At 33.8% G+C, this 12,167-nt stretch overlaps 1 protein-coding gene across 3 annotated transcripts in view; it reads right to left on the minus strand.

Annotated features, from left to right (window-relative positions):
• Nucleotides 1–12,167, minus strand: part of ECA3 (endoplasmic reticulum-type calcium-transporting ATPase 3) — a 33,337-nt gene that overhangs the window by 13,237 nt on the left and 7,933 nt on the right. For all 3 annotated transcript variants that reach the window (XR_015793285.1, XM_088128327.1, XM_088128328.1), the window contains 12 exons: nt 10,610–10,655; nt 9,607–9,666; nt 9,394–9,474; nt 8,211–8,296; nt 6,456–6,557; nt 4,481–4,534; nt 3,898–3,999; nt 2,666–2,724; nt 1,979–2,123; nt 1,730–1,837; nt 806–958; nt 295–399 (listed from right to left, as the gene is read on the minus strand). Coding sequence is in view for 2 of the 3 variants with exons in the window: in XM_088128327.1 (XP_087984453.1) it covers nt 295–399; nt 806–958; nt 1,730–1,837; nt 1,979–2,123; nt 2,666–2,724; nt 3,898–3,999; nt 4,481–4,534; nt 6,456–6,557; nt 8,211–8,296; nt 9,394–9,474; nt 9,607–9,666; nt 10,610–10,655 (1,101 nt within the window). In the remaining variant the exon portion in view is untranslated. The remainder of the gene's footprint in view (nt 1–294; nt 400–805; nt 959–1,729; nt 1,838–1,978; nt 2,124–2,665; nt 2,725–3,897; nt 4,000–4,480; nt 4,535–6,455; nt 6,558–8,210; nt 8,297–9,393; nt 9,475–9,606; nt 9,667–10,609; nt 10,656–12,167) is intronic.

Consider the following 12,167-nt stretch of genomic DNA (forward strand, 5'->3'; position numbering starts at 1 on the left):
TGCAAGAAATTCAATTGCTTAAAAATATCGATACTCTTATTAAGTCGTTCCATTGAAACCAATATTATTCGACATCAGTAGCATTTTACAAATTAATGGAACCTAATATGGCATTACTGTTGCTCCTATTTATTCCACATGGGCCTTCTTCAGCAATCTCTCTTATCTTGTCATTACAAAGAGGTTTTCTCATCCTATTTCCACTCTTATAAATACCTTGTTTGAATATATTACTTCAATTTCCATCTAATACTACACATTATATCAACTGTTTGCTTGTAAAAAGAGACCAACCTTTTTGAATTGGCTCTCCCAGTGGTGGTTACAGTAGGATGCTCGTTCATGCTTGCTTAGCATATTTAGAGCAGACGGCATTGAAGTAAAACCAGGAAGACCAACCTGAAACATTATTATACATATAACATATATGTATTTTATATTTCTTGTTGGGGTGTTTTGGGTCTATTTTTTGAAATTGTTATGAAGACTGATTTTTTCTTAAAAAAAAAAATTGTATTGTGTTTTCCATTTATTTCTTCTACATATTAATTAAAATTATAACACATGTAAATCAACTTATGCTTAAAACAACAATTAAAGATTATATATGAACCAGTAATTTATAAAAAAAATCAAAGAGAATACATGAAAACAATTAATTACTATCTCTATCTTTTTTCTGCCTTTTATTCTGAAAACTTGTTAAAAAAATCAGCCTGCCAAACAACTTTCTACATCAAGAAACTGTTTTTATTTTTAAAAACAGAAAACCATTTTTAGACATGAACTTCAAACAGGCCCTAACCTTTTCAGCAAAGACACGCAATGCTACTTCAGTTGATTCACCAATTTTTTCATAGCTCCCCTTGTCTGGGTTATATTGCAAAGTGGACTCGTTGCAGAGGGCAGAGCCCATTGCCATGTGTAGAATACAAGGCAATTGTGCTGGAAACTCAAGCTACAGAATTCAACATTGGAACCAGGCTAAGAGGTAAACTCTCAATCAAAAAAGTGAATTAAAAATGTACGGAAAAGCCTCAAGAAAATTTAAAATGCATAGAAAACAAGGAGTCTTCCAATTTTGATGACATACTTGGCTACTTACTGGAAAAAATAGGGGTCATGGCATATCCAATGGGACAATTTTTTCAACCATAGTGAGAGAGAGCTTAATATTAAACTATTTAGTTGTGAAGATAAGTATATTTAGCTTTTTGAATTTGTAGGTCAATTTCAAACTACCATCCGAAGATCAACAGAATAAACTAGAGAGTAAGTAGAGTAAGTTGCTAAGGATGGAGATTCCGACAGTGAATACTGTTGCATTCATAAAATGGTTAATTCATGAAAAGCAACATGACATCAAACATAGACATTGTTTGTTTCCACAATCCATTTACAATATAAGTTACAATGAAATATGAGCTACCAGTGTATCATTTATTAGATTAGTGTCAGATTGACACACACACACAGAATAGACCACGAAAAGCATTATAAAATGATTAATTCACAAAAAGCATCATGCCATCAAACATAAAGACATCGTTTGTTTCCACAATCGTTTTACAATCTAAGTTACAATTAGAATGGACCACGAAAAGCATTCATTAAATGATTAATTCACAAAAATTGTCATGATATCAACCATAAAGACATCGTTTGTTTCCACAATCCATTTACAATGACATGTGAGCCATGAATATATCTCCGAATCTAGTACAATTACCTGTACTCCCGAGCTGTCAAAAATAATACCATCAGGAGCATACGTTGTACCACTGACACTATACTCAGAAAGCTGTGGACCATGCAAAACAGAATGGACCACACAAATCTGAACAAAAAGAAAAATTTTAATAGTCAAACAAACCCAAAAAAAATATATAAAACCACATATGATGCTCAGCTTTTCATGGGTCAGCTATAACAGGGAAAACCGATCATGTTTTTCAAACTCATGTTTCACAAGAGTCACCTTGGAGACGGACATCATATTGGTAGTCAAAGTTCCAGTCTTGTCACTACATATAACAGTAGTACAGCCCAAAGTTTCAACAGATGGCAAAGACCTCACAATTGCATTCAGGCGTGCCATTCGCTTGGTGCCAAGAGCCAAACACCTATAAGCAATACATGGAAACGATGAGCATCTTCAGACAAGATCAAAGTTGCCCCAACAAGTAGCCAAATTTGGCAAAAATGAAAGTTGAGGATGTAGCCAAGTAATCATAACTATAATGTTGAGTGTATGAAAGCTACAACCCAAAAACATTAATATGGATAAGCAACTCATAGCATACCCAATGCATACAAACCTTGCCATAACTAGGCCAAGGACAGGAGAGGTATCATGTATTTGGCACATTAGCTTAATAGCCGTTCAAAAGATCATCCATATGCTAAGCTTCCTTTTGCAAAAAGTTGGTCAATAAGAATAAAATACTAGATTACATACTTCTGACATGATTATGGTTATAGGTAGGCAGTAGGCTGCAACAATTGTATTAGCAGAGGTTCCCTACTTCAGTCTACTTTTAAATAATGTTTTGATATTCTTAATATTTCACACCAAGTGAATGATGAAATTATTTGATACCGCCAGCAATATCTTTTCCTGCTAAAAAAAAAAAAAAAAAAAAAAAAAAACTGAAATATCACTCACGTTGTAACGACAGCAGGAAGTCCTTCAGGAATGGCCGCAACGGCAAGAGCAACTGCAATCTAAGTGGGGGCGATAAGCAGATGCAGAATGGTTGACCATGTAGTGGATATTCAGTTAGTAAAATTAGAAGATAATGCAAAAAATAGCAAGTACACAATACAAAAATAAAATTTAAATCGACTAAGTTAGTAACCATTCGTGTAATAAAATATATGTAGTATGTACAAAACGAAAAATCCTAACCAGTCCCAACCATTACAAGCTTGCAAATTGAACATTTCATATGTAAATACAAATTTGAATCTAAACTTTAAGACGTAACTGCCTAAACCCTAAACTCAGATAACAGTAAGACGTAAGTGCCTTTTTGAAATTATTACTTCATATATGAACAAAGTTATAGTCTCTCCCTCTGCATGTTGAATTTAGGTATTTCACACACACTCATTCCTATAATACCCCCAAACAAAAATAAATAAATAAGACACTTTCATAAAGAGGAATCAAATTAAAACAGAAATGCCAGGACTAAAAATGGTTCCGGGGCTATACAAAGAAGAAACAATGATGAAATATTTGGTCTTTTGAGTTTACTGATATTTTTCATGCAAATCTTTCTTCTACTACTTACTCCTCCACAAGTCAAAATTCCCAAAAATGTTAGTCCTTAACACCATTGGCTTTATTCATGGGTTTTATTTTGTACTTGGCCTTTTGTAAACATGTTTCAGCTGATCTCAATCACCTTCTTTGAAGATGCTCTTTTACCATGAATATTTTGTTCATTTTTGCATCCCTTTGTAGTGCTGATAGCTCCCACATGTTTGTCACATGTATGAGCATTTTTCAAGTCCTTATCAGAGGGCTACTTACTAAGTATATTTTTAGAAATCTACATACAAATTTTGCAGGCGACATTAGAGATATGTGACGAGGGCATCAGCAATCATGGTGGTACTACCTCATCATGCACTCTTACATTTTCTTGTTGCAGTTGGTCTTTGCGACTCAGCTTTCTTTATTTGTGACTCTCTTTATCTGTTCAGGGATTTAATTTAGAAGGGATCCTGCATTACTTCTTCAATGGTTTCCCCATTTCTATATTTTTAAAAATTTATTTCCTTACATTTAAGCATGCATGTAGAGACATCCCTATCAAAGTCTAGCATAAGGTAGAAGTCAAGTCAATTTAGAAACAACTAAACAAACAAATCTTTTCAAGTGAAAATTACCTTAAAGTAATGTATTGCACCACTCACAACCCCACCATGAGAAGGATCACGAAAGTGACCAATGTTCACTATCCATACAAGTGCACAAATTCCAGCAATAACCTAATTACAAAAAGAATCACAAATTAAAAACAATAACAAAAAGAAGATTAAAAATCATTTAGATGGTAGAATATCAACAAACAAAAGTGAGCTGAGGAGTGGACTTTAGAAAATTATTCCTGATTTTTCAATGATTTAATCTGCAGATGATGAACCAATCACCTAAATTAAAAATAAAAAGCCTGGCTTTTGGGAGAAGCCTAATGTGGATCAGGGTAAATATTATGAGAGACAAGAGCAATATCTTACTCTTATGAATTAAAGCCAAACCTAGACCCAGCTTCAACTAAAAACATTTATTTTTTTAATTTTTACCGTTCTCACCCCAAGAAGTCAATCCCGCATATCCACATTTAATTCTCCGAATGAAAAATCCAGATATCCAAAATTCCAAATCACTAAATAATGAAATTAATAAATCCTAAGAACTCAACTAAGGATAAAGAAGAAGATCAAGGACCTAATATGAATTTTGCATCACCTTTGCCAAAAAAGTACCAAATTCATCTAGCTTCTTTTTCAATGGTGTCGCCTCCTGCAATTGAAATTAGATTTGAAATAATTAAATTAAAACAGTAAACATCGTGCACGAACATATTTATGAGCTTAGTTGCAGGGTGGAGAAAAATAGAGAGGTACAATGTCATTTCAAATGCAAGTAGTGTAAAATTACATCACAAGAGGCAAGAGAAGTCAAAAGTATATATAGCTGCACGGTTCCACATAGCTAAATTTCTGTCCATCAGAGATCAAATTAACAAGAAAGAGAAATAATTGAAAGATGTATGCTGACATCAGAAAGACAAAAAGTGCCTTGGATGGTAGCTAGAAAAATTCATAGTGAATCTACAGTGACGAGTCAAAAAACACAACCAGATCCAAATAAATTTGAACAGTTTTTGAGGTAAAGAAGTTCGCGTAAGAAGGTGATAGAAAAAGGAAAGAGGAGGAGTATGTTATAGCCCGTTGAGTGTTGAATACCAATCAGCCTAAAGGAGTTTTAAGTTGATGTTCGAAAAGAAATGTGTAGGAGAGACCTTGCAGGAGGGGATTATTATAAATGTCAGGGAAATTACAGATTTAATCCTCCATCGTGTGTTGAATGGAAGACCAAGAGGCAAGTCAAATATGAGCAGTTGCATAGAATAACGAATACTCCCTTTTCTATTCACTTTTGCATCGAGTTGCTTGATACATAGATGAAAAGACCCAAATTAGGCAGAAAGGTTTGAAGATTTAGAAAGAATAGGGTGCATTTCTCACACCTTCAACTTCAAATAGCATAATTCTATTTTAAGAAAGGGATAAACATTAACTTATCTTTTCAAGATTAGAAACATTTTTGGAATGATTTCAAGACTGAACATTAATTTGAATACCAATTCAATGGTAGGGCTTGATAGCTCCAACAGATTAGCATCCTCGTTTTCTCGTTCCATGAATGAGGAGCCTTTAGATTGCATCAGGTAGAATGTAGTTTATTCAATTGAAGGCAAAAACTACCTCACAAACATATCAGACACTTAACTGTGACTATAGGGTCTGAGAATGTGGATAAGAACTCCAATAGTATCTATTATTGACAATTAATAGCCAGCTAAAACTAACAACCGAAGGCTCTGACTGCTTTATCAATTAGCCAGCTATAGTAAACTACCAACTACATTGTAGTACATTGGTCATACCAAGAAATACTACAGAAATTAGATATATTTGTCTTCTTTAGAGGCTTGAGTAACAGGAGATAGAAGAGGTTAGTGTGGGTGACAGAAGAAACATTAGCACTCTATTCTACCTAAGGAGGGTTTAGTAACTACGGTGATCAAATGCCCACATAACATCTTTTTCTATTTAAGGGAGGAGGTAACCATTTAATGAAGCAATAGTGGCTAAATCCGAGCAAATAGGAGGTGAATTATTGGTAAATTATTGTGAAGACTTCCTTCACCTGGATTTCCAATGGCATGCAATCAACAAACGAACGAAGCAAATACAAAATTGATGATATCAAATTGATTCTGTTTGAAGACTACGTCCTTCGATATTTCTTAATGAGCTTCTTTATCTATAAGCATTTCTAAAAGAAAAAGAATAAATTGTTTCAAGGGTGGTGACTGGTGAGGAGGAATAATCATGCCCATACAACTTTACCTCTTGGACACCTTACTCCTTGCTTAAAACTAAAACTAGGAATGAAGGGAAAAAAATTATGGGTGGTTAGGAGAATGCTCACGTTCGTAACCTACATGCTTTGTTTCCACTCATGAGATGTCCATTCTGATCGAAGAAAGGCAACAATTATATCAAATGCTACTTTTAACTTCATTGTCCTTTCGATGGATTAGACACTTGGAACCCTCATGTTTTGTAACTTTTCCTCCGGTAACAAGAACAAACCTTATTTAAAGGAATCAATAAATGGAAAGAAGGAACTAAAGAGAAAAAATGGCACTTACATCATCTGTTTGCAAAATAGAATCTCGTATATTTCCCATGGCAGTATTTGCACCAACTCCTACCACAATAGCCCGAGCCCTGCCAGCAACCACCACTGTGCCCTGATAGTGATAAAAGGACAGAGAACTTATAAATCCTAGTAAAGGATAAAAATGCTGATATCAACAAACATATACAAGAACAGAGCTCCACACAAAAAATGACATGTTGAGAAAATTTAATGAAATGCTCAATAAAATTTAATAATATTTCTTTCTTTTTTTTTTAACAAGAAACAGAGATTTTCATTGATAAATTAAAAAAAAAAAACATACAATGTTCAAAGATTAAAATTTAATAATATTTCAAAATAGTCGACTCGGAAAGAACATATAAAACAATTTTCAAATTATTTATTGTATTGAAGTTTTTCTCTTCTGGTTAAAATAAATCTAAATAACTGCCCATTATAATCAATTTGAAGATTAATATTTTTATTTTTTGTATCTTTTTATTTTATTTTTTTTCACTCCCTTGGGAGTTTGTATCTTTGAACATTTTATGTTCCTTTTCATCTATCAATGAAAAGTTCGTTTCTTGTTCAAAAAAAAATAATCAATTTGAAGATTAATATTATAATACTATCAAAGAAATGTCAAGAGGATAAAAAAAAATTCACATATTAATAAAGAAATGAGCAAGCAGTGGAACATTTCGAAGTTTAGTGCCATATTCAGTATTTTTCAATCATCAGTCTTGTCTTGGTAAGGGTAGGAAGACATCTAAATTGGTATTTGCCTATTTGGTAACTAACCTCTTTCCCCGAATTTCCCTCAATTTTTTACATTGATAAACTGAAAATTCTCTCCATTTTTTATGCTTGGGAAAAAGAAACTAACTCTTGAAAGTTTTAAAAAGTAGAAACTTACTAAATGGGAAACGGAGGCAAGAGCTCTTTTAGAGAAGATTGATGGATTAGCTCTTGATAGGAGGGAAGACATAGAGCCAGGAAGCCCGATCCTTCGGGTTCTTTCTCAGTCAAGTCTTTGGTTAGGGAACTTAAACTTCTCTGATACCAAAAAACCTTAGGAATGCCTTTTGCAAAATGAAAAGCCTGGAGAAGGTGAATGTTTTCATGTGGGTTCTACATTTGGGTGGTAATTTCACGATAAACTACAAAATATTTTCCCCAATTTTTATCTAAGCCCTAGCTGTTGTGTTTTATGTAGTGAAGGCAAGGGAGGACAAGTCACATCTATCCTTCCATTATTCATACAGCAGGAAATGTTGGAAGGCCTTCTTCTCTGTGTTGGTTGCTCATGGGTCTTCGGCAAATATTCTAAAGGCTTGTATACAACTGCTTTTTGGTCATAGACTTGAAGTTAGAGCTAACACTTTGTGGATCAATGCTATGAAAGAACATCACTAGGGAACTCAGCTAACAGATGACCCAAAGGATTTTTTGAAGGAAAGTACATTTTGATTGGGAGGAAAGGGTGAATCTTGCTCAATATCAGGCTTCTTCTTGGCATGCTTTATCTAGGACTTTTAGCAATTATACTCCAACCAATGTAATTAATACTAGTTGGAATGTTTTTTTAAAGCTCCTCGAGGGAGTATTGTTTAGATTTTTTGTTGTAAATTTTTAATATATCAATAAGAAGTGTTTTTTGTTTCAAAAATAGAAAATAAAAAACTTTATACCAGAAAGAAATAAAACATGTCTCATCTCCAATGATTCTACCTATTTCAGATTTATACAATCAAGTTCTTACAGAGAAAAGAATATTTGTCTTGTCTTGATATACAGCATTTATTGCTCTTGTGGACTCGAGCTCTTTTTCAACAGAGCAGCTCTCACCTATCATTATAAGTCACATACGACATATCATGGATTATGTTTCTCTAATTTTAAGAAAATAGGGACCAATCAGAAATGGAGAGACAATGAAAAAATAAACAAACAAAACGGCTGCAAAGAGAATGTATTGGTGCAAAGTAAAACATAGATTTCACCTCTATAAACGGCCATTAAGCAAGATAATTTAAAATATGAATTTTAATCACAATACAACTCTGGTTCTAAGTTCACATCATTTACGAAACATAATAAATATGCACTAGTATAGGAAACCACGAAATTTCATATCATATATGAAGGACAGATACAAAGGGAAAATATTACTGGAAACATAGTTCTAGTTGGCCGGATCATCAAGGCAATTTAGCAACAGCATATACAGCCACACCTTCAAAGAAGACTAACAATTCCAAATCTAATCATAACTCAGAAATATGACAAGTTAACATGAAGCCTTGAACTGATCAACTGGAAAATAATCATTGTAAAAGTGAAACAAATAATTCTCTCTAGTGCATCAAAAGAATCCGAATAATTGAGTCATTCTCCCTAGGAAGAGAGACATAAGCCACAAGGTGACATGAAACATAAGCCTCGGGCCAAATACATAATTTAGTCCTTAATATTTAAAGTTTTAATTTATGTATTGAAATTTTTTTTAATTAAGTCCTTCCAGTTACTCAATATTAAAAACTGACTATATAAGAATTTAAATTTGTAATTGATGTGAGGATGTCAATTGTGATAGGAATCACCCTTAGGGTAATAAAGGGATATTATTAGAGTATCGAGGATACCTTAGTAATTAGATAGGAAAGTTGTTAGGGAGTGTTGTTATAAATAGAATGGAGGTGCAAGGATGAAGGTATCCAATGGAGTGAGTATGGTTTAGGCTTGAGTAAGAATACTCAAGAGAGGAGGGGAGGGTCCAAGTACCTCAAATTACTTGGTAGTTCTAGTATTTCTTGTTTGGGTTCTAACAAATTGTTATTATACTAACAGTTTAATGGTCCATTTTCTATAATAACAAGAAATTTCAGGTTAAATTAACTGGTGATTTGGGACTAGAGACATGATATTTCGTACATAAAAAATACCTGTGAGAATTGCTTGATCAACGCGTATCTGATTACTTAGCATCTCAATCATTCTCATATCAGCTGGAATTTTGCAACCCACTATTCCACCATAAGAATAAAGATAAATTCCTTCAACACCGACATTCAGCATATTTCTTCATGGCAAATAATTCTTTTTTTTTAACATTTCATAGCAAATAATTCTTTTGCACTCAAAATTTCCAAACTTACCAACAACTTCTACTATGTCGCCAGGAACAAGCTCAGTAGCCGGAAGTATTGAAAAGCAACCTGCAAAAGATACTTTGTGAGGAATGACTGTTCAGAAAGAATGATATATAACATGATTGAAACAGGACAGACCTCTAGCATTTATTTTCTCCCCCTTTTGATAGAACTAACATTCAGTAACATTATGAAAGGTGTAAAAATAAAGTATGCAAACATTCAAACAATAAGTCTACTACCTTAAAGCATTCAAAAAAACTTGAAAGAAAATAGATATCAAAAATCAAATCTCCCAACAAATAAACTGATTACCCCCATGCATTCATAAAAGATAGAGCAACTGGAAAAGAGTAGGATCTAGTAAATAATTAATTCATACAAGAAAAACATTAAATAATAAATGGTTCTCATGAAACTATGAAAGATGAAAGAATACAAAAGGGACGAGAAAATGAGACATCCTCCATAATCCAAAGGCAGTTTTTCAAATTCTTGTAATTTCTTGCTTACCAAATGCTATTGAAATGCTAAATCCTCCATCGTCTAATCCTTGTAATTCCTCCATCAACTAGCTATTGAAATGCTATTCATGCTTTTTAAGAGAGAAAATCACCTTTTAATCTTTAATTAGGCCAAACACATCAAGTTAAAATTAGAGAAAAAAAATTTCCACAACAAACTAAAGTTAAAATTAGGGAAAATTGCAACATAATTTTATAAATAACTTGACTCCAAAAGTAAGTTAAGCTAATTGGTACAATTGTTTTAGTGGGAAAAGAATATCATTGATAAATGAAATATACAAAAACAATGAGAAGTTTTGTTTCCTTTTCAAACAAAGCAAAACAAACAAAAAACAAAGAGAGAGAGAGAGAGAGAGAGAGAGAAGAAGGAGGAGGTTACAAAAATAACTCTACAATTGGCTGTTATTAGAACAATTTCCTTCTTTACATTAAACAAACATTAGGACTCAAAAGCATGAGGAAACTGGAAAGAAACAATATACCATTTCTCATCACGGTAGCAACATCTGCCTGGTATGCCCGTAGTTCCTGCAGAAATGGTACAATATGATAAAAAGCCCAATGAGCTTAGGTCACATTCAGGGGACATCCCCATTACTTGCTAATAAGCTCAGAAAGCTAGGAATCTGCATGCACAAACAGTGGTAAAGATAAAAGTGTAAACACATAAGGCTAAATTGGGGAGATGTCCATCAAATATCCTAAAAGCTACATTGATAGAAGAAGAAGAGAGCAATATTATCTGATTATACCTTCACCCAACACTAGCACTAAGAGTGCAGTTGCACTCTCTAAACTACCCGTTTAAAGCCTTGCAAATAAATCACCCTTATACAGGCTCAAGCCTCTTCCATGATTCAAACACAAAACCCAATAGCAGTTTCAAACAATATCCTCTAAATCATTGCCCTCTCTTCCAAAAATCCCCTTCCACGGAACACCCCCTCAAATATGAAAATTACAACTCTAATCTAATACTAATCAATTGCAGATGAACATAACAAATTCTGCAAAAGCCACGAAAGCCCAGTCTTCTTTTAAGGCCAAGATTAATAAAACACTAGTTAAACATTTACCTTAGACCAAGCCTAATAAAACAGACTCCAAACCTGGCCCTCTATCAAAACTCAAAAAGCCAATGAACTTATCCCTATTTTCAACCAATACTACACAATCTAAAAAGTCGTTTGTATTCACCTGTTACCGTTCCATAGAAAAATGTTCCCCATTGGTTCTCCCATTGAATAAAATAGAGAAGTTAGTGAGTCTTAGAGAATTCCTAACCCAAAGTCCCTATTGATGACAAACCCTAGTCCTTAATGGTCTCATCACCACAAGGAACTCATTGAAGATTTCTTTTCCTGCCACAAAGGTGTCTTAATTAGAGAAATGGTGAAGCACAACATCCGTAGGAGAGTCTCATCAACAATCTTACACAAGTTGCTCACCAACTAATGGGTCTAATAATTTTTATTCTACAGCATCTAATTCATCCTTTGAATGCAATCTCTGTTAGAATGGTCTCATCTTTTGCACATAGCATAAAACACCAGAGTCCAGCCTTTTCGTAATGTTTTCAAGTAGGTTTTCAAATATTATGCTCTTTGTTTTATCTCCTTAAGGCCCAAATGCTCTTAAAAGACAATATCCCATTTTACATCTCCAAGCTTCGACAATGATCTTTAAGAATACTGTCGCAGGAACATTGATACCGACCACCACATAGTTAGAAAGACTTAGAATAGTACATAAGAGATCTCAAAGTAGGTCAAAAAAGTTCTCCACTTTCTCTAACCTTTGACCAAAAGAAAAATATCATCCACAAATCCGACCGGTCCCTAACTCTATAATCCACCAATCTTCCCATCCATGTAAACCTTCCTAGGCCTATCCCTCTTTCTCAACTTTGAAGGTAGATTAGAGGAATGTTATCTTTGCTCAACCTAGAAACCTTCAATAAGCCCATCTGTAGAGTCAAATAATCCACTAAGGGTATCTGCCACAAGGACAAAAAGAAAAGGGAACATAGTGTCCCCTCAT

This window comes from Momordica charantia (assembly GCF_013281855.1).
Source record: "Momordica charantia cultivar OHB3-1 chromosome 8 unlocalized genomic scaffold, Mcharantia_2.0 BLBB01000008.1, whole genome shotgun sequence".
Classification (NCBI taxonomy): domain Eukaryota; kingdom Viridiplantae; phylum Streptophyta; class Magnoliopsida; order Cucurbitales; family Cucurbitaceae; genus Momordica; species Momordica charantia.